Source organism: Narcine bancroftii, chromosome 1 (genome assembly GCF_036971445.1).
Source record: "Narcine bancroftii isolate sNarBan1 chromosome 1, sNarBan1.hap1, whole genome shotgun sequence".
In the NCBI taxonomy this organism is placed as follows: Eukaryota; Metazoa; Chordata; class Chondrichthyes; order Torpediniformes; family Narcinidae; genus Narcine; species Narcine bancroftii.
In genome coordinates this window covers 409,713,722-409,740,477 of record NC_091469.1, presented here as the reverse complement: position 1 = coordinate 409,740,477, position 26,756 = coordinate 409,713,722, and the positions used below count along the sequence as shown (strand labels likewise).

The following is a 26,756-nucleotide window of genomic DNA, read 5'->3' as shown; positions in this document are numbered from 1 at the left end:
GAACTTAGGAGATCCGCACTCGTTTCCAGGGTAGGAACGAAGGGGTATGCAGCCATCAGGGACTGCACTACATATGATGCTGTCAATGAGGCACCAACTCTCTCTACGTCACCAACGGCCAAGAGAGACCATCGATGACTACCTGCTGGATCTGTGGACGCTTGCCAAGAAGTGCAGGTACAAATGGCTAGGGGCTGCTGTGCTCGGAAGGAAGAACAGATCCGAGACTCTCTAGTCACGAGATACACGAGGGAGCGACTGCTCGAGTTGGAAAAGAAGGACCTGGTTAACCACTTTGAACTGGCCAGGTCGCTGGAACAGGCCATGCTTGAGGCTGATGACCTTGAAGCAAGCGAACTCACTCACACCAGTGAGTCCCACCAAGAACCAGCAGTTTCCACTACCCCTTCCCAAACGGCAGCCACCTCCCGTGCTTGGGAGCACTTCTGCATTAGGGAGTGCTTCTTCTGTGGTAAGAGTCAACATTCTCGCACCCGATGCCCGGCAAAAGACTTGTTATGTTCCAACAGTGGTAAGAGGAGTTATTTGGTGAGGGTCTACCACGTGAAGGGGAGCCCGGGGAAATTCACGGCCTGCACAGCTCCCAGATCCAATTCCAGTCCTGAGCCATCTGCCCCAAATTCAGCTGAACACACTTGCTACGCTATACACCAAAGGAGGGTGGCAATTAGAAAATTGTGTGAAAAGGCTCAGCAGCCATCTTGTCGCCACTCAAATTCAAATTCAGTGCCTTCATTGTCAGAGGAGGAAGGAGGGCAGCCATCTTTCCACACCACGAGGTCAAAGACATCTTACCTGCGGGTAACTTGGGGTGGTGGGGTCCACTCAAGTAAGGAATACTGAGTCTACGGGGTCCTAGCCCCATGCTTCTGGATCAGGATGGACCTCATCAACTTAGCAACTCCATAATGACTGTCAAGGTCTACTAGAGCCTAATCGACACAGGCTCTACTGAAAGCTTCATAGACTTGCAGACTATATGAGAATACAACCTGAAAGTGTATCCTTCCAATCATATATTCCTCGTATCCCATTTGCACTCTACCCATGTTTGTGAACACTGTATAGTGCATTTGTCATTTAAGGGAGGGGGGGAGGAATTTTGTAAAATACACCTGTATGTACTTAACGAATTGTGTTCTCCATTGCTGTTGGGTCTGGACTTCGTGTCACCTTGAAAGTGTGACCTTCGAGTATTCTGGTCCATTCCTTCCCATATTGATTCAGAACAGAGGGCTCTAAAGAAGGAACCCACAAGCAACCTCTCCACACTAAATATCAATCCCCTCCCCTCTTCCCAAATCTGTCTCCAGAATGCAAAATTATTGCTACCAAGAGCAGGTGGTACAGTATAGCTGACTGAGACTTCATAAAGGCTGAGGCACAATGTCTACTCAATTAAAGTATCATTGAACCTAGCACTAGCCTGTGGAGAGCGCAAGTGGTAAAAGGAGAAAACAAGTCAAGGCTAGTAATTGGCTATACCCAAAAATTAATCACTTCACTCCTGGATGCATACCCCCTCCCTCGAATTTCAGACATGATGAATGATACAGCGCAGTATTGGGTCTATTCGACCATTGACCTGAAAGCTGCTTATCACCAGCTGCCAATCCATTCCCAGGACCGTCCCTACATGGTGTCTGAGGCAAACTGTCATTTCTATCAATTCCAGGGGGTCCCTTTCGGTATTACTAACGGGGTTTCTATCTTCCAGAGGCAGAGGGACACAATGGTAAATGAATATGGGTTGAAGGCAACCTTCCCCTACCTTGACCACGTCACCATCTATGGCCATACCTTGGAAGATCATGATGCCAATCTTCAGAGTTTTCTCCAAGCAGCAAAAGCCCTGAACCTCACTTATAACTCCAACAAGTGTGTGTTCAGGACTAAATGTCTGGCTATCCTTGGAGACATGGTGGAGAATGGCATCATTGGCCCTGACCCCGATAGGATGCTCCCCCTGCTAGAGCTTCCCATTCCCAGGACCATGAAGGCTTTGAGGATATGCCTCATATTACACCTAGTGGATCCTTTAATATGCTGATGAGTTTTGCCCCTCCTAAAAGGCACTACGTTTCCCCTCTCGGCGAAGCCCAAATGGTTTTTAACTACATCCAAAACCACATTGTGAAAGCTGCCATGCACACGGTGGATGGAAATGTACCTTTCCAGGTGGAAAGCAATGCTTAGATGTAACCCTGGCTGCTACCCTCAACCAGGCAGGCAGGCCAGTTGCATTTTTTTCTCAGACATTGCAAGGCCACAAGCTCCGAAACCCCTTTGTGGAAAAAAGAGGCTCAAGCCATTGTAGAAACCCTGAGGCACTGGAGGCACTACCTGGCTGGTAGGAAATTTATGCTCCCCACTGACCAGCGATCTGTCACATTGATGTTCAATAACGTCAAGAGGGGGAAAAAATTAAGAATGACAAAATTGCTAGGTGGAGGATCAACCTCTCCACTTACAATTATGACATCGCCTACTAGCCAGGAGCCCTTGTCCAGAGGAAGCTGTGCCTCTGCACACACTGGTCGGCTGCAGTCCCTACGTAATGAGCTCTGCCATCCAGGGGTTACCCACATGGTTCATTTTGTCAAGGTGCGCAATCTGTTCTACTCCATGGAAGATGTCAGGGAAATGACCATGTCTTGCCAGGTCTGCGCGGAGTGCAAGCACATTTCTACCGCCCCACTAAAGCACATCTGATTAAGTCATCCAGGCCCTTCAAAGGGTTAAGTGTCAATTTTAAAGGACCTCTCCCTTCCAGAAACAGGAACACATTCTTCTTCTCTATCATCGATGAGCACTCCCGCTTCCCGTTCACCATCCCATGTCTGGACATGTCTACTTCATCAGTTATCAAGGCCCTAGACTCCATTTAGCCCCTATTCTGGTATCCCAGCTGTATACATAGTGACCGGGGCTCATGTTTTAAGAGCAAAGAGCTATGTCAGTACTTGCTGGCAATGGCATCACATCCAGCAGGACTACTAGCTACAACCCCCGGGGGAATGGGTAAGTTGAAAAGGAAAATGCCACGGTCTGGAACCAGTCAAGCTGGCCCTGAAATCAAGAGGCCTTCCAGACTCACACTGGCAGGAAGTCTTACCTATGGGACTCCATTCCATCCAGTCGCTACTATGTATAGCAACCAACACTACTCCACATGACCCCTATTCAATTTTGAGAGAATGTCATCATCAGGAACTATGCTCTCAACTTGGTTCACCACTCCTGGCCCGGTCCTTTTCAGGAAGCACATGAGGAGAAGCAAGACCAACATCCTGGTGGAAAGGATGAAACTACTCCACACCAATCCCATGTATGCCTATGTGGAATACCCAGATATCCAGGAGGACATCATCTCCATCAGGGACCTGGCACCCATTAGAACAGGGGGTCCATTGCCTTCAGTACCCTACAAGCCCCTGAGCTCCTTCTCATCACCCCCAGCCAGGGCCTCAGGGGATCTGGCTCAGGAGGAAATTGCATCCCCCTCCAACTAAGATCTAGAAATTCATGCCGCTGCTCCTCCCTCACAAGGGAACCAGGAGGTCCAAGGCCCTCCAGTGCTAAGGCACTCCACCATGATCTCCAGATTCCTGGACCACTTAAATTTGTAAATAACTGTATAATTTTTGAATTTTTTTTCTGTATAAATGTTCTCTGTCTTCATCCACAGAACCTAAATTCTGCAGGAAGGGGTGAATGCAGTGAACTGAGATTCACTGGTGATGTGTTGTACTGATGGCTGGCTCCGCCTTCCAGATCCATCCCCATCTACTCATATATTACCCTGGTTTCCCTCCTAAACCCTGAGCCCTTCTGAAGACCATTTTAAGACCCTGCCCTCAAAAATAAGCTAATAAAAGCATGTGTCCTCCCTCCAGTCATGAGAGCTTTTATTCACACTACAGAGGAATAGATGGGGCTGAATTTGTTAAGTCTGTACAAGAAGTATTCCTGATACAGTATGCAGACAAGCTGATTAGAGGAGAGGCCATATTAGATCCAATACTGGGTAATGAACCTGGACAAGTGACAGACCTCTCGATGGAGGAGCATTTTGGTGACAGTGAAAAGACTCACCTAGTTATGGACAAGGATAGAAGACAGAATCAAACTGTTTAATTGGGGAAGGGCTAATTACGATAGGATTAGGCAGGAAATGGGAATGGTAAATTGGGAACACATGTTCATGGAGAAAAGCACAGAAGTAACATGGAAGATATTTAGGGACCATTTACATGGGGTTCTGGATGTTTGTCCCATTGAGACAGGGAAAAGATGGTCGGATAAGGGAACCATGGTTGACAAAAGAGGTGAGACAACTGGTTAAGAAGAAGAAGGAAACATAAGGTTTAGGAAGCAAAAGACAGGAAGGGCTCATGAGAATTACGGTAGCCAGGAAAGAGCTTAAGAAAGAACTTAGAAGAACTCAAAGGGGGCATAAGAAGGCCTAGGCATGTAAAACTAAGGAGACTCCAAGGCATTCTATGCGTATGTGAAGAACAGATGGATGATGAGAGTGAAGGTGGGGCCACTAAAGAATAAGGCAGGCAACATAGGCAGAGGAAATTTGGGAGGTCCTAAATTAATACTTTGCTTCAGTATTCACAAGAGAAAAGGATCTTGATCATGGTGAGGTTGAAAATGAAAACCCCTGTTTGCTGGACAACATGGAGATTAAGGAAGCGGAAGTGTTGGATCTTATTAAAAACATCAAGATTGATAAGTGTTCAGGACCAGATGCTGTGGGAAGTGAGGGAAGCAGTTATGATCTTTGAATCCTCTTTGGCTGCAGGAGAGGTGCCAGAGGATTGGAAAATGCCAAATGTAGTCCCTTTATTTAAAATAAGTAATAGGGAGAATCCCGGGAATTATAGACCAATGAGTCTTACGTTAGTGGTGCGCAAACTGCTGGAGAAGATTCTTAAGTATAGGATCTATGAGCATTTGGAGAAGTACAGTCTACTCAAGGATAGTCAGCATGACTTTGTGAAGGGAAGGCCATGCCTCACAAGTCTAATTGAGTTTTTTGAGGAGGTATCAAAAGAAATTGATGAGGATTGGGCAGAAGATGTGGTCTTCATGGATTTTAGCAAGACATTTGACAAAGTTCCCCACGAGAGACTCATCCCAGGAAGTCATGAGGCACAGGAACAGTGGAAAGTGTGTGGATAAAAAGTTGGGTGTTAGGATGAAAGCAGAAAGTAGTTGTGGAAAGAAAGTATTCTGCCTGGTTATCACTGACTCATGGAATACTGCAGGGTACTGTTTTGGAACCCTTGCTCTTTGTGATTTTTATAAATGACCTGGATGAAGAGACAGAAGGATGTGTCAATAGGTTTGCAGATGACACAAATGTTGGAGGTGTTGTGGATGGAGTTGAAGGTTGTTGAAGGTTACAAGAGGATGGGCAGAAAAATGGCAGATGGATTTCAATCCAGATAAATGTGAGGTGAAGGCTGAGAATCAGGTTAATGGTCAATACCTTAAGAGTGTGGATGAACAGAGGCATCTTGGGTTCCAAATCCATACATCCCTCAAGGTCGAAGCACAGGTTGAGACAGTTAAGAAGGCTTATGGGATGCTGGGATTCATTAATAGGGGGATTGAATTCAGGACTTGAGAGGCCATGTTACAACTCTACAAATCCCTGGTGAGACCACACTTAGAGTATTGTGTTCAGTTCTGGTCACCTCATTATAGGAAGGATCTGGAAGCTCTGGAGAGGGTGCAGAGGAAATTTGCCAGGATGCTGTCTAGATTGGAAAGCAAGCCTTATGAGGCAAGGTTTGCAAACTTATGACTTTTCACTTTGGAGCATAGAAGGATGCGTGGAAACTTGATAGAGGTCTACAAGATTATGAGAAGCATAAATAGAGTGGATAGCCAGCACCTGTTTCCCAGGCTGGATCAGCAAACATCCCGAGGACATATGTACAAAGTTAAGGGAGGGAAATTCAGTGGTGACATTGGGGTAAGTTTTTTTTTCCACAGTTGTGGATGCCTGGAATGCCTTACCAGGGATGATGGTGGAAGCTGAAACATTTGGGGCATTTAAGAGACTTAGACAGACACATGGATGAAAGGAAAATAAAGTGTTATGGGGTAGGGAGGGTTTAGTACATTTTTTTGGAAGGAATATATGGGTCAGCACAATATCGAGGGCTATGCTGAATTGTTCTATGAGACATTAGGAAAGATGAGGGGGAGGTGGGCTAACAGAAACCAGAGAAGTTGATATTAATGCCATCTGGCTGATATTAATGCCTCTGAATACGAGGTGTTGTTGCTCTAATTTGCAGATGGTATCAGTAATGCAGTGCATGAGACCATGGGCAAATATTTCAGCAAGGGAATGGGATGGGAAAATGAAATGGATGGCCACTGGGTGATCTCCCGCTATGGTGGCGAACAGAGCCGAGGTGCTCAATGAAGTGATCTCCCTGTCTGCATCCAGTCTCTCTGTTGTTGAGGAGACTGCAGCTGGAGCACTGGATGTGGTAAATAACCCCTCCAGATTCACAAGTGGAAGTGTTGCTTCACTTGGAAGGATAGTTTGGATTCATAGGCTTGTATATTCTTAATTAGTTCCTATGCTTTTCTATTTGTGGGTAATGATCTCTCAAACTGAGAGCATCACTACCTGATTGTAAAATGGTGACAGGTTTCAGATTATTCTTGGTATTCTGACCAATATTTATTCCTCAATCATCATGAAAACATGCATCTATTTCTTTTCTGTGTAAATTAGAGGCCACATTTCCTCCAACAAACCATCAAATTAAAATTAATTGTTAATAGAGAGCTTTAATACATGAAAACCATTTTCAGGTGCTATGTAGAATATAGGCATGCAAAAAAGAAATAATCATGCTGAAACCTGGTTGAAAATCTTTCAAGAGTAGTTGCACCATTCTGAGGTTTAGGTGCGTATTATGACAAATACTAGAGCGCATCGGATGTCCCCCAAAGTTCCTCAACATGATTATCCAACTGCACGAAAACCAACAAGGTCGGGTCAGATACAGCAATGAGCTCTCTGAACCCTTCTCCATTAACAATGGCGTGAAGCAAGGCTGTGTTCTCGCACCAACCCTCTTTTCAATCTTCTTCAGCATGATGCTGAACCAAGCCATGAAAGACCCCAACAATGAAGACGCTGTTTACATCCGGTACCGCACGGATGGCAGTCTCTTCAATCTGAGGCGCCTGCAAGCTCACACCAAGACACAAGAGAAACTTGTCCGTGAACTACTCTTTGCAGACGATGCCGCTTTAGTTGCCCATTCAGAGCCAGCTCTTCAGCGCTTGACGTCCTGCTTTGCGGAAACTGCCAAAATGTTTGGCCTGGAAGTCAGCCTGAAGAAAACTGAGGTCCTCCATCAGCCAGCTCCCCACCATGACTACCAGCCCCCCCACATCTCCATCGGGCACACAAAACTCAAAACGGTCAACCAGTTTACCTATCTCGGCTGCACCATTTCATCAGATGCAAGGATCGACAATGAGATAGACAACAGACTCGCCAAGGCAAATAGCGCCTTTGGAAGACTACACAAAAGAGTCTGGAAAAACAACCAACTGAAAAACCTCACAAAGATAAGCGTATACAGAGCCGTTGTCATACCCACACTCCTGTTCGGCTCAGAATCATGGGTCCTCTACCGGCATCACCTACGGCTCCTAGAACGCTTCCACCAGCGTTGTCTCCGCTCCATCCTCAACATCCATTGGAGCGCTTTCATCCCTAACGTCGAAATACTCGAGATGGCAGAGGTCGACAGCATCGAGTCCACGCTGCTGAAGATCCAGCTGCGCTGGGTGGGTCACGTCTCCAGAATGGAGGACCATCGCCTTCCCAAGATCGTGTTATATGGCGAGCTCTCCACTGGCCACCGTGACAGAGGTGCACCAAAGAAAAGGTACAAGGACTGCCTAAAGAAATCTCTTGGTGCCTGCCACATTGACCACCGCCAGTGGGCTGATATCGCCTCAAACCGTGCATCTTGGCGCCTCACAGTTTGGCGGGCAGCAACCTCCTTTGAAGAAGACCGCAGAGCCCACCTCACTGACAAAAGGCAAAGGAGGAAAAACCCAACACCCAACCCCAACCAACCAATTTTCCCCTGCAGCCGCTGCAACCGTGTCTGCCTGTCCCGCATCGGACTTGTCAGCCACAAACAAGCCTGCAGCTGACGTGGACTTTTACCCCCTCCATAAATCTTCGTCCGCGAAGGCAAGCCAAAGAAAAGATGACAATTGATCAAGTTTCACTTAATATAAATGCAGTGTCCTGGTAGGTAATCAACTTTCTTCATCTGATGCATTTCATTGTTACTTTATTTAGTCCTAATCTTTACTTGTTTTTTTCCCCTCCCTCTTTTATTGTCCTTAGGCACAAGGCATAGTTTCTCCACAACCCCCCCTTTATGACATTCCTGTAAATGGCGCATTATCTTACAGAATTCTCTGTATTAAGACCAAGGTACTTATCCCTGCTTGCTCTCGCTAAAGTATGTCATGAATGGCAACAGCATTGTCTTCTGATAGGATTCCTCGATTTTCCAATTTTCTGGAACTTCCCTCAGATAGTTGCATTCTCGCCCATCAAATCATTTATAGACCACAACTTTTACCAGTTTTTTCTCCTAACATTGTGCTTATTCAGGTTCAAACTTTGGTTCCAGCCCTTTTCTCATCTGCTAACTGCCCTTTGTCAAAATTAGATCAGCTTGACCTTATTTACTATTGAATGATTGTAGTCGTTAGTCACAGCTCATTGACATAAGATTTGAGTGTGAAAGACAAACAGATCCTTCTCCAATGGACATGTCAGAATCAGAATCAGGTTTATTGTCATGAATGCTTGTCATGACATTTGATGTTCTGCAGCAGAAGTATTGTGCATTACAGGTGCAAAAAATTGGTATAAATTACAGTTCCATAAATACAATAGTTAAAAATAAATAATTAGTGCTGTTACGAGCCCAAAGGACCCCAAAACCCAGCAGCAATAGACATTCACCAAGACGTGGTTTTTAAAACAAAAGTTGTTTTTAATCAACTTTAAACATGAAAACAGAATCAAACTTTAACTTATCTCTATACTTAACTAACCCAAATTAACCCCCTTCTAATTCTAAGCACACATGTAGATAATGGTGTGTAAATTTAAGAAAAGTTCTTTGGTTCACAGTTCAATCTCACTCCTCCTTCTTCCAAGTTCACTCGATGCAGGCAATTCTTATACTGTGGACAGAATTTAACATGTATAAAGTTCACCAGGCTTTGGTGCTCAAAAGGTAAATGTTTACTGCTCAGGAAGGTTCTTAGTTTGCAGAGAGAGATGTGTAGTTCCCGGATTTCCACAACTGAGGTACCACGATTAGTCACCTCAATGTCTTGCTGATGAAACTTGCCCCATCAGGGTTTTCCAGATGGTAACCTCTTTCTTCAGGCTACCACAGAGTTCCTTTCTGTTCAGCTTATTCCAAGAAACATCAGACAGATAGCACTTCCAGCCATCCACTGCTCTGGAACTTTTTGTTTCCAACCAGCTCTTCCCAGCTTGTTTCAGTCTCTTTTCAGTGTCACACCCACTAGCTGAGAGGGCTTGTTAACTTCTCTCTCTCTCTCTCTCTCTCTCTTTCTCTCTCCATCTGAGATTGCCAGAAAGCCCATGTGACTCTCACTTGCAAAAACCCCCACCTTCTTCAGCAAACCACAGGAGTTCTTCTCCTTGGTCAAGCTGTTGTATTAGATAAACAAAACCCAGGAATGACCTTTCTGTGAGCACACTAAGTACTTTTTAACAGCCAGTTTGTCTCCTCCAAACAATTGTCATTCATTTCATGACATCATTTCAATTAGCACCTACTTGTGAAATGTGCATAAAAGTCTCCAAAGATCTTGCAATGTTACTGAATATGAATTCTTCAGTATTTCAAATAAGATCTGTTTTAAAATGTGTGTATGTACGTAACCCACTAATCTTACCAAATTCTTCCAAATATTTATCCATTACAGTGCAAAAGAAGAGAAAAAAGAGATGTAGTGTTTATGGTCCATTGTCCATTCCGAAATCTGATTGTGGAGGATCAGAGGCTTCTTTTCTAATGTTGGTCATTCATTTTTAGGCTCCTGTACCTCCTTCCTGATGGTAGCCGTGCAAAAAGGGTATAGCTTGTGTGGTGAGGGTCCTTGATGACAGAGGCTGCTTTCTTGAGAAACCATTTCAAAGATGTCCTTAATGGAGTGACGACTAACGCCCATGGTGGCGCTGGCCAACTTTACAATCCTCTGCAGTCTTTTCCTGTTCTATGTATTGGCATCTCCATACTAAATAGCCATGCAACCAGTCAGAATGCTCTCCAAGGTACACCTGTAGAAATTTGCAAAGGTCTTTGGTGCTGTACCAAATCTCCTCAAACTCTGAATGAAATATAGCCACTGGAGAGCCTTCTTAGTGATTGCATCGACATGATGGCCCCAGGATAGATCTTCGGAGATACTGACATGCAGGAATTTGAAGTTCTTTAGCCTCTCCACTGCTGACTCCAGTGCATGGTAGGGGAACTGCTTCACCCAACACCACAAGAAACTCTAGAGTTGTAAATGCAGTTCAGACCATCATGCTTACCCCTTCCATCAACTTCATCAATACTTCACACTGCCTTGGAAAAGCAGTCAACATATTAAAATACACATCCAACTCTGGCTATTGCCTGTTCTCCATGCTCCCATGGGGAAATATTTCACCCATGTGAGATCACACACCACCAGATTCAAGGGTAGTTTCTTTCCATCAATTATCAGACCCTGAATGATTCTCACACTAGTAAAATGATGTTGCCTTAGCTCTGTACCACTGATTTCTGACCAACTCTGCACTTCTATGTTCTGTCTCATTTGCTGTAGAATGTATGGTATGTCTAACTGAACTGCACCTCAGTGAGAAAGTTTGTTTTGTGAGCAGTCCAGTCTCTTTTGAAAATGGCATTGTAAAACTGCCAGTGGACGAACAGAAATTAGTGGCTTTGGATTGAGTGGCCCAGAGTAGGAGTGGGAATTTGTGGCTTCGGATTGAGTGGCCCAGTGTAGGAGTGGGAATTTGAGGCTTTGGATTGAGTGGCCCAGTGTAAGAGTGGGAATTTGTGGCTTCAGTTTGAGTAGGCCAGTGTAGGAGTGGGAATTTGTGGCTTCGGTTGAGTGGCCCATTGTAGGAGTGGGAATTTGTGGCTATGGATTGAGTGGCCCAGTGTAGGAGTAGGAATTTTTGGCTTTGGATTGAGTGGCCCAGTGAAGGAATGGGAATTTGTGCCTTCGATTGAGTGGCCCAGTGTAGGAGTGGGAATTTGAGGCTTTGGACTGAGTGGCCCAGTGTAGGAGTGGGAATTTGAGGCTTTGGACTGAGTGGCCCAGTGTAGGAGTGGGAATTTTTAGCTTTGGATTGAGTGGCCCAGTGTAGGAGTCGGAATTTGTGGCTTCGGATTGAGTGGCCCAGTGTAGGAGTGGGAATATGTGGCTTCGGTTTGAGTGGCCTAGTGTAGGAGTGGGAATTTGTGGCTTCGGTTGAGTGGCCCATTGTAGAAGTTGGAATTTGAGGCTTTGGACTGAGTGGCCCAGTGAAGGAGTGGGAATTGGTGGGTTCAGTTGAGTGGCCCATTGTAGAAGTGGGAATTTGAGGCTTTGGACTGAGTGGCCCAGTATAGGAGTGGGAATTTGTGGCTTTGGATTGAGTGGCCCAGTGTAGGAGTAGGAATTTTTGGCTTTGGATTGAGTGGCCCAGTGAAGGAATGGGAATTTGTGCCTTCGGTTGAGTGGCCCATTGTAGAAGTGGGAATTTGAGGCTTTGGACTGAGTGGCCCAGTGTAGGAGTGGGAAATTTTGGCTTTGGATTGAGTGGCCCAGTGTAGGAGTGGGAATTTTTGGCTTTGGATTGAGTGGCCCAGTGTAGGAGTGGGAATTTGTGGCTTCGGTTGAGTGGCCCATTGTAGAAGTGGGAATTTGAGTCTTTGGACTGAGTGGCCCAGTGAAGGAGTGGGAATTTGTGGGTTCAGTTGAGTGGCCCATTGTAGAAGTGGGAATTTGAGGCTTTGGACTGAGTGGCCCAGTATAGGAGTGGGAATTTGTGGCTTTGGATTGAGTGGCCCAGTGTAGGAGTGCAAATTTGAGGCTTTGGATTGAGTGGCTCAGTGAAGGAGTGGGAATTTGAGGCTTTGGATTGAGTGACCCAGTGAAGGAGTGGGAATTTGAGTCTTTGGATTGAGTGGCCCAGTGTAGGAGTGGAAATTTGAGGCTTTGGATTGAGTGGCCCAGTGTAGGAGTGGAAATTTGAGGCTTTGGATTGAGTGGCCCAGTGTAGGAGTGGGAAGTTGAGGCTTTGGATTGAGTGGCCCAGAGTAGGAGTGGGAATTTGAGGCTTTGGATTGAGTGGCCCAGTGGAGGAGTGGGAATTTGAGGCTTTGGATTGAGTGGCCCAGTGTAGGAGTGGGAATTTGTGGCTTCGGTTTGAGTGGCCCAGTGTAGGAGTGCAAATTTGTGGCTTTGGATTGAGTGGCTCAGTGAAGGAGTGGGAATTTGAGGGTTTGGATTGAGTGTCCCAGTGTAGGAGTGGGAATTTGAGTCTTTGGATTGAGTGGCCCAGTGTAGGATTGGAAATTTGAGGCTTTTGATTAAGTGGCCCAGTGTAGGAGTGGGAATTTCAGTCTTTGAATTGAGAGGCTTCATCAAACAGAAGCTGAGGTAGTTGTGTATGTGTTGAGGTAAGGGAAGGACATCCCTGTTGAGGAACAAAAGGATTCTACAAGAAGGCACAGATAAGGTCAGTTTTTTCTAATGTTTTTCTATTTTCAAAAATTAGAACAGCAGCCAGGACAGGGACATGCTCATCTTGCAGAATATGGATAGTCAGGAAGACAACAGTATCCCTGATGACTTCATTTGTGAGAAGTGCATCCAACTACAGCTCTTTACAGATTATGTTAAGCAATTGGAGCTGAAGTTGGATACACTCTGGATCATTTGGGAGGCTAAGAGGGAGATAGAAATTATGGAGACACAGTCACATCTAGGAGGCAGGAGGAAGTTAGCTGGGTGACAATTAGGAGAGGATTAGGCAGTTCAGGGTATCACTGTGGCCATTCTCCTCAGCAACAAGTATACAATTTGGATACTGCAGAGGGAGATGATCTTCTGGGCAAGGCAGCAGCCAGACTAATAGTACTGTGGTTGACTCTGAGCCTCAGAAAGAAAGAGTCAAGTCATAGGGGAGTCGATCATCAGGGGAATAGATAGGAGATTCTGCAACCACAAAAGAGATTCCAGGTAAGGGTTTTGCCTCCCAATTGGGTCCACAATCACTCTGACTGGGAGCAGAATATTCTTAAATGAGAGAGTGACCAGCCAGATTGGTACCAATGAAATAGGGAGGAGTGGGGTAGAGGTCCCGCAAAGCAAGTTTAGGGAAAAAGGAAAGAGGATGAAGAGTAGGACTTTCAAGGTGGTAATCTTTGGATTATTCCCAGTGCCACGAGCAAGGGAAGGTCAGAACAGAAAGATAGTGCAGACAAATGAGTGGCTGAAGAGATGGTGCAAGGGGCAGGTTTTCAAGTTCTTGGATTACTGGAACTTTTTCAAGGGCAGGAGGTGACCTGTACAAGTGGGTTGGATTGCACCTGAACTGGAAGGGAACCAATATCTTGGCAGGGAACATTGCTTATGCTGTTGGATTGGTTTTAAACTAGATTCCCAGTGGGGGTGGGGGGGGGAGGCTAAATGTTTCATAATTAAAAGCATGCTGTATAAGAAGCAAAGTAGTAACCTTGTAGTACAGCTACAGATTGGCAGGTATGTTGTTGTGGAAGTAATTGGGGAGCTTAATGTCCAAGAATACACATTGTATCAAAAGGATAGGCAGGTAAACAGAGGGGGCGGTGTGACTTTGTTGGTAAGGAATAACATTAAATCATTGGAAAGAGGTGGCATAGGATCAGAAAATACAAAATCACTGTGGGATAAGTTAAGAAGTGGCAAGGGTAAAAAAATTACTGTTGGCTGTCATATACAGACCTCAAAATAGTAGCTGGGATGTGGAGAACAAATTACAACAGCAAATAGAAAAGGTGTGTCAGAAGGGCAACGGTGTGGTCATCATGGAAGTAGATTGGGAAAACCAGATTGGGACTGGATCTCAAGAGAAGGAATTTGTAGAATGCTTATTATGATATGGCTTTTTAGAGCAGTTTGTAGATGAGTCCATGGGGGGGGGGGGGGGGGGATTGGCTGTTATGTAATGCACCAGAGGAGATTAGAGAACCTAAAACAAATAAACCAGTAGGGGGCAATAATCACAATATGATTGAATTCAGTTTGAGATTTAACAAGGAGAAACTAAAGTCAGAAGTGTTGTTATTTCAGAGGAGTAAAGGGAATTACAGTGGCATGAGTGAGGAACTGGCCAAAGTAGATTGGAAGGGGGATCTCAGAGTGAAGAGGGCAGAACAGCAATGGATGGAGTTTCTGCAAGAAATAAGGAAGATGCAAGATAAATACACATCAAAAAAGAGGAAATATTTGAATGAAAAAATGTCATAACAGTGACTGACAATAGAAATCAAAGCCAACATAAAAGTAAAAGAGAGTGCATTAAAGGAAACAAAAATTAATGAAAAGAAAGAGGAATTTTTTTTACCAATTATATTTGACTCCACAAAAATTAAATCCTGTCATATTAGATTTATGTTTTAGATGTAGATCTGAGATTGGAACATTTTTCATTCAACTTGGCAATGTCCTAAAGTTAGACAATTTTGGTTAGGGATAGGTAATTTTTTGGAACAAATTACTGGGGTCAAAATTGCTACAGGACCCAATGTAATTTTTATTGAGTAATATAAAGCTACAAGGCCAAAATTAAATACTTATCAAATTGAATTTATAATAATTGCTTTAGCAGTTTCTAAGAAATATATAGCAATATCATGGAAGTCAGAAATAGTTTTAGGTATGGAAAGATGGCATACAGAACTTTGTAATTGTAATTACTTACAATCTGTGAGATAAATATGTTTTCTGGAAAATATTGGTTTACATGTATGTTTGACTCTCTGAAAACCTCATTTGGTAACCTCCAATAGACTTTATTGTATAAATGTTTCATTTTCTTGGTATTCTCTTGTTTTTCTTTGTTTCCTTTACTTTTTCTTTCCTATAGGGGTGGGGGATGGGAGATGAGAGATGGGAGGGTGGGTTGGGGGTGGGATGATATATACCACAGGTATAATAATTTAGAATTGAATGTAATGTAACTATTATTGTGGTTTAAAAATTTATAAGTATAAGATCAGCGTGCACAGAGCCGTTGTCATACCCATGCTCCTGTTCGGCTCTGAATCGTGGGTCCTCTACCAGCATCACCTAAAGCTCCTAGAACGCTTCCATCAGCACTGTCTCCACTTCATCCTCAACATTCATTGGAATGACTTCATCACCAACATCGAAGTACTCGAGCTGGCAGAGTCCGCAAACATCGAATCCATGCTGCTGAAGACCCAACTGCGCTGGGTGGGTCACGTCTCCAGAATGGAGGACCATAGCCTTCACAAGATCGTGTTATATGGCGAGCTCTCCACTGGCCACTGAGACAGAGGTGCACCAAAGAAGAGGTACAAGGACTGCTTAAAGAAATCTCTTGGTGCCTGCCACATTGACCACCGCCAGTGGGCTGATATCACCTCCAACCGTGCATCTTGGTGCCTCACAGTTCGGCGGGCAGCAACCTCCTTTGAAGAAGACTGCAGAACCCACCTCATTGACAAAAGACAAAGGAGGAAAAACTCAACACCCAACCCCAACCAACCAATTTTCCCTTGGAATCATGCCTGCCTGTCCCGCATTGGACTTGTCAGTCACCAATGAGCCTGCAGCAGACGTGGACATACCCCTCCATAAATCTTCATCCACGAAGCCAAACCAAAGAAAGAAGTATTAAAAAGATGGGAAGTTTTTTAAAAACTTGTAGAAGACAACTGCAAAATCATAAGAAGGGAAAAATGAAGTATGAAAGTAGGCTAGCAAATTATATCAAAGAGGGTACAAAAAGCTTTTTCAAGTATATAAAGAGTAAAGGAGAAGTGAGAATAGTTATATGACAACTAGAAACCGAAGCTGGAGAAATAATAATGGGAGAAAAGAAGACTGCAGAGGAACTAAATGAATATTTTGTGTCAGTCTTCCTTGTAGAAGACAATAGCAATTTGCCAGATATCAAATGGTATCAGGAAAGGGAAGTAAGTGTAGTTAGTGCTTCAAGGAAGAATGGTCTAAAGGTGGATTAGTCTTCCAGACCAGATAGATTTCACCCTTGGGTTCTACAAGAAGTAGTGGTAGAGATTATGAAGGCATTGATAATGATCTTTCAGGAATCAATAGATTCTGGTACGGTCCTGGAAGACTGAAAAATCACAAATGTTACCCCTTTAATCAAGAAGGGATGGAGGCAGCAGACCGGTTAGCATGGTATCCAGTGGCTAGGAAGATGTTGAGCTTGATTGTCAATGTAGAAAGGTGGTTTCACATGGAGTGGGAATCTAGGACAAAAGGGCACCAGAATTGAAGGGCGTTAGCTTAGAACAGAGATGGAGGAATTTCTTTAGCCAGAGGGTGGTAAGTTTGTGTAATTTATTGCCACAGGTTGTTGTGGAGGCCAGATCATTGGGAGTATTTAAGGTAGGGATTGATAGGTATTTGATTAGCCATGGCATTAAAGGTTATGGGAAAAGGGCTGGGCATTGGGGCTGAGTGCGAAAATGGATCAGTTCATGATTAAATTGCAGGACAGACTCGATGGCTAAACAGCCCTTTTCTGCTCCTTATGGTCTCATGGAACATGTTTCAATAAAGTTGATCTCACCAACCAAGAACAAAAACACACTGAAGAGGTCAGATATTGCATTGGGCACCAACTACCAAAGAGACCAAGTAGAAAACAAATTGCAATCCACAATGATAACTCTAGATATTGAACACAGCATATACTCTGAAAATAAATTGTCAGTGGCACTTCCACATCATGACAGCATATTTTTAACTTGTCACTACAGTAAACATTGTAATCCTGAAGATAACCCTTTGACTGGTTCAAGTTTTCAAGTTTGAAATACTGTATATGCCTCTGACTTTGGCAACTTTGCAAATTATCTGTGTCCATCAAAATTATTTAAAATTTTGAAATAATTTTTGATAATCTGAATAGAGAAATGTTCAATGAATAAATAACTGCAGTGATTGAAAATAGTTAAAATAAATTACAGGAAAAAAATCAGACCAGAAGGCAGCATCTGGTCGAGGGAGAAAAAGAATTAAAATTCCAAGTTGATGATGAGATTTAATCTGAACAGAAAAAAAGTTAGAAATCATGTTTTAAGTTGCAGAGAAGGGAGAATAATGAAGGTAACTTGTGCAGAGAGAAAACATTAACATTTCAAGATGATACTTTTCAACTGAAATTAGTCAAAAGCGCTGCAGAAACTAGAAATCTAAAATAGATCATTCCAAAAATACTCAGCCAAATAGAATGAGCATTTCAGGTTGATGAGCTTTTATGTCTGATCAGAGATGATCAATGCAAAACAAATTTCCGTTTCTCTCCCAACAAAAGATGCTCAACCTTTTGACCATTTCCAGAATTTTCTGTTATGAATTCCAATATCTACTATCCGGAGGAGTTTACTTTACAATTACTGATGAAAAGTCATCAACTTGAGATGTTAATGCTGTTTCATTCCCTAAAAATAGCTTGATATGCAGAATATTGCAGAATTTTCCATTTCTATTTTAGCATTCTAGTATCTGCAGTTGGTAACTTTTTGATTTTATAACTTTTCTCAGTTCTAATGAAAAGGTGTTGACCTGAAACACTAATTCTGTTTTTTCTCTCCAAAGATAATACCTGATTTGCTGAGTATATTTCTCTTCCCCATAGTTGACAAGGGTCTCAAAGGTGCCTGTTCCATTTCCTGCACATCTGCTCTCAGCCCCTCCCGTTTACCCAGAAAAAAAATAGAGTGCCCAGATTCTCACCTTCTCCTCCACCAGCTTCCACATTTAACAGATTATATTTCCACCTTATTCAACATGATGCCATACATCTCTCCACTCCACATTTCAGTATTCAATAGAGACCACTGTTTCTCTGGTTCACTTCCATTTCTTCAAACATGTGCCTTTCTCATGCCACTTTCCCCGGCAATCATGAGCGATGCAACACTTGCACTTTTATCTCTTTCCTTTCCATCATTCAGGGACCCAAACTGTGCAACCAGATGAAGCAGCAATTTATTTACTCTGATTAATATACTGCGATCAGTGCTCATGATGCTATTCAGTCTGCACTGGGGAAACCCCATATAGATTGGGTGACTGTTTTGCAGCACACGTTCATTAGGTCTACAAGGATGACTCTGGGATTTCAGTTTCCTCTCATTTTAATTCTCCATCCCACTCCAGCCTGTCTTTGGTTTCTTGCCCAGTTCCAACATAAACCTGAGGAACAGTATTTCATCTTGCATCAAGATAAAGTGTTTAAACATTGAATTCAAAACTTTCTGATAGTTAGCTTTTCCAGTTTGCATCAGATTTGTGTGTTTATCCCTAAAATTACTTTGCTATTCAATGAAGTATTTATCAATTTACTACATCAGCATGGACATACCTGTTCTTGGTAGCGACTTTCAAAATAAGCCATGTCTCGTTCCTCAGCAGTGGGAAGGTGAGCAAATCGACTTAAACCATACACATCTGTGGAGGTAGAGGGAAGATTACTAAGAAAACATATTCTATATACAACAATGTGAATACATGGCAGATTGTTTATTTTGTACATATTTCATTTTGAAAATCTTCCAGCAATGCAAAAACATTTGTAAGGATTATATGCATGCTCCTTATAAATTGAGTTTATGGAAGTAAATAAATGCCTCAGAGTATCTGTGGCACAATTTTAGCTGTTTAGAAATACATGAACATGGAAATATACAGCACACTAGGGGCCCTTCTGCCCATAATGTTGAGCCGACCTGTACAAATCTACTCCACATCAATCTGACCCTTCCCTCCTTCATTGCCCATAACCCTCCATCTTTTCAATATCCTTATGCCTATCTTAAGATGGAACTCCATCTTCCATTTCTCTACCCAATTCTGCATCCTGTCTATGCTGTTGTAAACTTCACCTTTCACAACACCTCTAACCTTTGTGTCATCTGCAAATTTACTAACCCACTCTTCCACTTCTTTGTCCAAGTCATTTATAACAATCACAATGAGCAGGGGTGAACACCACTTGTCACTGACCTCCATTCAGAATATGGTCCTTGAACCACTACCCTCTGCCTTCTATGTGCACACCAATTCCAAAAGCTTATAGCCAAGTTTCCATGAACCTGTATGTCCAGAAAGTATGAGGCTACTATGAAATGGTTAATTAAATTATATATTTTTAAAAAAACTTTATTTAATCATTCAAAAAACAAATAATATATGACATACACAGCAATTAAACATGAACATGAATGTTTTTTTCTATATATATAGAAAAAAAAGAAAAGAACCCCCCCTTCAACCATAAAAAAGTAAAAAGAAAGAATATTAAAAAAAAGTTAAATATACATACTAAAATCTAATCAATATAAATTGAAATGTAAATATTCTGAGTATAATTTAAAAATTATAATTATCATGCGAAACATATGTAATTTTTTCCATTATTAAACAATATTTCATCTCATTATGCCATCTATTAATATCAATCATATTTGTATCTTTCCACATACTAGCAATACATTTTTTCGCTACGAATAAAGCTAAATATACAAAAGCAAACTGGAACTTATCTAATCCCTAACCTTTCAGAGGTTGTAAACTACCCAATAAAAATACTGTTGGATCTAAAACTATTTTAATCTTATACAGGTATTCTAAAAACGATAAAATTTTCTTCCAAAAACCATATTTTTTAAATTTTTCAGGTGTCAAATATAATTGATGTAAAAAATTGTAATTAATCATTGCATAATGTGCATTTATCAATCTAGTTACACTATCATAACAGATATCTAACCAATCATCTTTAGAAAAAATAAAACCAATACCCACTTCCCATTTAATTTTAGATCTATCCCAACCCTTTTTATCCAAACCATCCTGTAATATTTGATACATAAATGAAATATAACCTTTCTCTGGTACCTTCATAAGAAGTCTCAAATTTAGTCATTTTAGGTAAAATCATATCTCTGCCAAACATACATTTTACCAAAGATCGAATTTGATAATAAAGAAATAAAGAATTCTTATCAATACCAAAATCTTCCCTCATCTGATTAAAAGATAAAAACACCCTCTTTAAAACAATCACCCAAATTTTTCACACCTTTAAATTTCCAATGCAATAAACTTTGATTATGTATTGAAAAAGAAATAAGTTGATTATTATACAACGGACTCAAAGCCAATAATTTACCCCTAGAGCCTATCATTTTATTTTTCTTTATCCATAACTTCATTAAATGTTTTAGTATAGGCACATTATATTGTTGTAACAAATTTATATTCCACCTTTCTCAGAAGTTTCATATGTAAAATACAACAGAGAATGATCTGAAATCAACCTACTTTTATATTCCACTTGTATTTTCCCTTGTAAATGTGCCGATACTAAAAAGAAGTCAATCCTTGAAAATGGATTCATGTCTAGATGAATAAAAGGAAAAATCTTCCTCTGTCAGATTAAGACATCTCCAAATATCTACTAAATTAAGATCTTTCATCAATGCTTGGATCTGAATTGCCATCTTGGATATTTTAACTTTTTTCGGAGATTTATCTAATAAAGGTTCCAAAACACAATTAAAATCACCACCAACTAAAATATTATCATTAGCCTGACCCAAACATAAAAATGCATCCGAAATAAACATTTCATCATCTGCATTTGGGGCATAAATATTAAGTAAAGTCCAAAATTCACTAAAAATCTTACAATTCAATTTAAGAATACATCCTGCCTTTTCCTCCAAAGATAAAATTTTATGTATCAAAATTGCTACACCTTTAGCTCTAGAATTAAATGAAGAAGAACATACATGCCCAATCCAGTCCTTTTTTAATTTCACGCTTTCCTTCACATTCAAATGTGTTTCTTGTAAAAAGGCAATATCAATTTTCATTTTCTTAATATATGCCAAGACTCTCTTACATTTAATTTGACTATTTAATCCTCAAACATTAAAAGTAGCAAACCTCAACTTTAAGTATTATTACTAAATACCAATAATATCTTTATATAAAAACTCAAATCAATGTATATAGGCCCTCCAATAAAAAAATCACAAATTAAAAACTAAAAAAAATTAAAACAAAGAAAAATTTTAAAAAAGAAAAAAAAAAGAAAATCCCCACCCCCCCCAAAAAAACTACCAAAAGGTAGTAATCCCCTAAACAAAAATTAGGTGTGGGCCACCCACCAGTGGCTGATGACTGGTAAAGAACTTAGTGCAAATCTCTCCCTCCCCAGCCAAACAGTCAATAACATCAAAATATCATAATAACAAAAGAAAAAAAATAGATTAAGAAAATTTTTCTTTTCATCCAGAAGATTCCAATCTCGAAGATCCCATTTCAGAAGGAGGTAGACTCTTTCCATTCCCGTTTTTCCCATTTCTGCCATTTCTTCCATTTCCAGAGCAACCAGATTTTTCTTTAGGAGATAATGGTGGATTACGTCTTTGTCCTCTTATATCTGGCAATGAATCAGCAAAAATCATTGCTTCACAATCAATTTCAAAAAACTGAAATTGATAGTCTCCATAAAACACCTTCAACACTGCTGGGTAATGAAAAGTAGACTGATAACCTTTACGCCACAAAGCTTCTTTAACTGGATTGAATCGACGTTGACATTGAATGACCTCTTGACTCAAATCAGGATTAAAAAAAGACTCTGCTATTTTGAATCAATAATGGGGTTTGTCATCTCTCATTTTGTACTGCAAGTCGAAGTATTGCTTCTCTATCCAAATAACTCAAACATCGAATTATTACCGGTCTCGGTGGTTGACCAGCTGAGGGTGTTCTTCTTAAAGCTCTATGGGCTCTTTCCAGTGCCAATCCCCCAGAGAAAAATTCTTGTCCTAATATTTGTGGAATCCAGTCTTTAAAGAAGCGAAGAGGATCTTGTCCTTCTATACCTTCTGGCAAACCAACAATTTTCACATTATTCCTTCAGCTTTGATTCTTCAAATAATCTATTTTTATTTCTAGCTCCTTCACACATTCTCCTAATTCTATGATTGATTTTTCCACCTTCAACATTTTTTCTGTGTTATAAGTCACTTGTTGTTTACAGTCCAAAAAAGCAGTCTGAATTTTTAAAAATTCTTCATAAGATGCATCCACACGTGTCTTAACCATACTTAAATCGGAACTTATACCAGCATTCATTTGAGCCATTTCATTCATTTGAGATGTCAAGAAAGGTTTTATAACAGCTTGAATAACTTCATTTAATTGCATACACTGTAAATCAGTAAAGCTCAGCTCTGCTCTCTCTGACATAGTGGCAGAACAAGGTAACTGCAGCTCCTGCTGCAACTCAACAGAAGGCATTTTAAAAATTTTACTGCGAGTCTGGACTCCCAGTGACGGCACTCCGACTTCCTCAGGGGGTCGCCACTGGTCTCCCCCCTTATCTCATTGTTTTTTCATCAATTCACGAAGAAAAACGATTTCTTCAGCTTGAAATGCTACTTGATGCATTTCCAACAATGGAGTTGTCTTCCTGTGTGCTCCCTCCATTGAAATCGAAAGGCTTTCCAAATCAGAGTCCACTTCTTGGGAACACGCACCTTCTTCCGGAGAACAGATAATTCCAGCGCCATCCTTCATTTGGTGAGTAATAGGTTTTTTTTTCAGCCCCCACAGGCAATCTTTGGGGTTTAGACAATGAAGAGATTGAGCCTGGGGCTGTATCAAGTCGTCTAGGCCCCAAATCTTCAACACTTCGAAAATGTAACTTCTTATAAACTTGAGATTTAGTCTTTTTACCATTAGTGGCCATAATAATTCCTTAATATTTTAAATTAAAATTTAAAAAGTTTAAACTTGAAAACAAAGGGTTAAAAAACAAGTATTTAAAAGTCTGGCCAGAGAAGTTGAGATTGCACGTCTAGACTCTACGCCATCTTGCCACACCCCCAATTAAATTATATTGTCATCCATTGTACTGTTTAATAGAATTGAGTCTTTGAGCCTCCAGGAATTTGCTGTGATGGACCATATATGAGAAGCTCAACATTTTGTTTCTCGACTACTCTTAAAATGCATCATTCTAAAGATTCTGCTTGAAATATATTACAGATAATTAACCATGTTATTATGCTGCTTTCATTCCCGTATAACTTTTTCTTAATTTTGTACAATTCATGGAGTGTGTGTTGAAGTCCCTGTTTTTTAAGAACCACAGAACACTAAGGCCAGAAACAGGCCTCTTTGGACCTTCTAGACTGTGCCTATTTTTTTTTTTGCCTAGTTGCACTGACCTGCACCCAGTCCATAGCCCTCCATAACTCTACCATCCATGTATCTGTCCAAATTCTTCTTAATGTTAAAATTGGGCCCACATTCACCACCTCAGTTGGCAGCTCATTCCACACTCCCACCACTCTCTGTGTGAAGTCCCCCCTCAACTTTTCCCCTTTCACCCTTAACCCATGTCCTCTGGTTTGTGTATCACATAGCCTCAGTGGAAAAAGCAGATCTACATTTACTTTGCCAATCCTTCTCATAATTTTAAATGCATCTATCACATCTCCACTTATTCTTCTACATTCCAGGGGATAAAGTCTTAAACTTTTTTTAATATTAATTTAAAATTTTCTTTTAAAACCAAAAAATGGAGTCGTTTACAAAGTTAAAAATATAAATACATAAGTGCATTCAATATTTACTTCATGATCGTATTAACCCAATCCCCCCCAACCACCATCCCCCCAAAAGAATTCCAAAGAAAAAATAAATGAATGAATGAATGAAGTATAGAAAAGGAAGAAAAAGAAAACAGATTGGATTGCTGAAAAGAGACTCTCACTCCATGGATCACAAATTTATATTCTATTTAATTGTCTTTGGAGAAGATCAACGCTGGTCTCAAGGGTTGGGAAGCACTCATCTAAAGATTTACACCTTAATTTTGTAAATATGCTTGCCAAATTTGTAAAGGTATGTCAAACTTATTTCTTCAGTTGTAGGTAGTCTTCTCCGGGGGGAATAAAACTATGTGTCTTGTAAGGTAAAACATCATGAGATGGGAATGTGTAGGGAGTTACCCTGTACAGGGCAGTAACAAGAAGGGGAGGTGTCCTTGTACTCCTGTTAGGTAAAACATCATGAGATGGGACCGGAGAAGGAGTCACCCAGTACTAAGGAGTAACAGAATGCATCCTTGTACTTACAAGATAAGAGAGACATTGATGGATTGAGAGGCAGGAAGCTAGCAGGGAAAGGATAGCAACAGTTTTAGTCATTGGACAAGTAATGATATGATGATGTTCTAAGCATGTATCCAAGGGTATAAAAAATCACCATTTTGCTGATAACGGCAGACTGCATTCTCCGACTAACTTGTTAGTCGCAAGTGTTACAATCCGGTAATAAAGAACAAAGAACCCTGATTTCGACTCAGCCTGGTGTTTGTCTCACTCATTCATGAACAAAGCAGACCTAACAATTTGGTGACCCCGACGTGATGGGTGAGTGAACACTGGACGACGGTTTCTGTTTTTTCTGACAATCATCTCAGCCGGCTGATAAAAAGGTCCAGAGAAGCCTGTTTTAACAAAATTCTCTTTTTTTTTTAAAAATCTTTATGATTGTCAGTAAGAACTGGAGATCGGACAAATTAGACGACCACAATTGAAGGTCGCATGCCAGGATTGTAACACGTAAGTGATTACAGACAAGATAAAAGTCCTTAAGGTGTTTGAATGACATTTATTAAGTGCTTCGCAAGAAACTACTAGAGTTTAAAAGTCTTTATTGTGTCGTTGCAAAGTCCAATAGAGTGAGAAGGTGGTCTATAAACAATTGAGGACCTGAGTTTTCTGCCCTAAACTGGTTATTAAGAGGAGAAATCTCCCACGTGAAGGTTGGGCTTTGAAAGAAAACAAAGGTTCAGGCTTATTGGCCTCAATTGTATCTGAGAGACTGACTTATAAATGTCCGGTAGGTATGATAATGTCTGTACACTTGAGAAGTTAAGAATTTATTTCCCCAATTCGCCGTGGTGGAATACCACAGCAGACACTAGAGACCTTGAGACAACAAAAAAAGTACTCAGGGACGCCTGCCTGGTGAACAAGAACGACGACAGAAGGCTGCGACAGCTGTGTCCGGATCAGGTAGGAGATATTAATGAAAAAGTTGACAAACTCCTAAGAGACACCCAGTTTATTCGAAATACTTTTGATAAGTTAAATGAGGGTATTCCCAACATCACCAAGGAGATAAAGTTACGTAAATTCATAGATTGGTACAGGGAAACAGGACAAAAGTATAGCCCAAATATTTGGTTTTCTAGTTGTAATTTAACTTTCAGACCCCTTTGGGAAAACAGAGAGTGGAAAACGAGCAATCAGAGTATACAGGACAGTCTGAAGTCAATTGGAGGACAAGACTTCGAGACTGTTCTTTTAAAAGATATTAGTCATCCAGTTTGCAAGGAGACATTTTTAAAAGCAATTTTCGTTGACATAGATCCCCTAAACGGACAAGAACCTAAATTAAAACAGGCATTAGAAAGCGGTCCCGCAGCTATGGCTGTACAGTTGCCTGCTAAGACTTTTGACCAAGTTATTAAGGAAATTAATCAGGAATTAGAGGAGCGAAATACCAGTAATGCGGCATTGGAAAAACAAAAAATGCTCCGAAAATGTGTAGACCGCTGGAGGAAGAGGGGTTGGTTACCCGGGGGCACTGAGATGTTCCTGACAGGTGAGAAAAAAAAAAAATTTAAAACGTAGTGTCTTAGATAAGCTGGAAGAAACAAAACACAGAAGGGAAAGGAAAAGTGCCTGTTTCCAGTTTCCAGCCACGAAGTGTCCGGGTTTGCTCTCTCCCTCCCTCCTTTCACCCTCCCCCCTCTCTCTTCTCTCCCCCTCTCTCTCTTCTCCCCCCCCTCCTCTCTCACCCACTCCCCCTCCCAATCCCAATCTGTGGTGGTGCTGCCCTGAAATCCCCAGGTTGGGCAGGGCAGAGAAATACAATTTGGTTTTAATTTTGTGCCCACAATTCCAGCTCCGCATCAAATGGGATCCTGTTTTATCCTCTCTCCCTCCCTCTTTCCCGCACCCCCACCATTGCGGGATCAGGGCAGACATTGTGGGCTGACGTGTAGCTCACTCGAGGTGGGAGGGAAGGAAGGAGTGATAGTTCCCAGTGGTGGGAGACCCAATCTGATCCAGACCAGTGATCACAGGATGAGAACCTTTTAAAACCTTTGAAACGAAAGTGTTAATCTGAAGACTTTTCTCCCAGTGGGGCCAGTGCAAGGCATTTTCTCTCTCTATCTCTTGTGCTCTGTGTATCTGCCTCTCTATCTCTTTCTCTCGCTATGCTCTCTCTCTCTCTCTCTCTCTCTCTCTCTGACACCCCAGATGGGACACTGG

General features: G+C 41.5%; 1 protein-coding gene across 7 annotated transcripts in view; it reads right to left on the bottom strand.

Annotated features, from left to right (window-relative positions):
- Nucleotides 1-26,756, bottom strand: part of fam221a (family with sequence similarity 221 member A) — a 90,198-nt gene that overhangs the window by 1,860 nt on the left and 61,582 nt on the right. For 5 of the 7 annotated variants that reach the window (XM_069913918.1, XM_069913915.1, XM_069913912.1 and 2 more), the window contains one exon: nt 18,749-18,834. In XM_069913918.1, the coding sequence (XP_069770019.1) occupies nt 18,749-18,834 (86 nt within the window). Of the gene's footprint in view, nt 1-18,745; nt 18,835-26,756 lie in introns of those variants that run through there. The other 2 variants (XM_069913917.1, XM_069913914.1) reach the window with 1 other exon arrangement.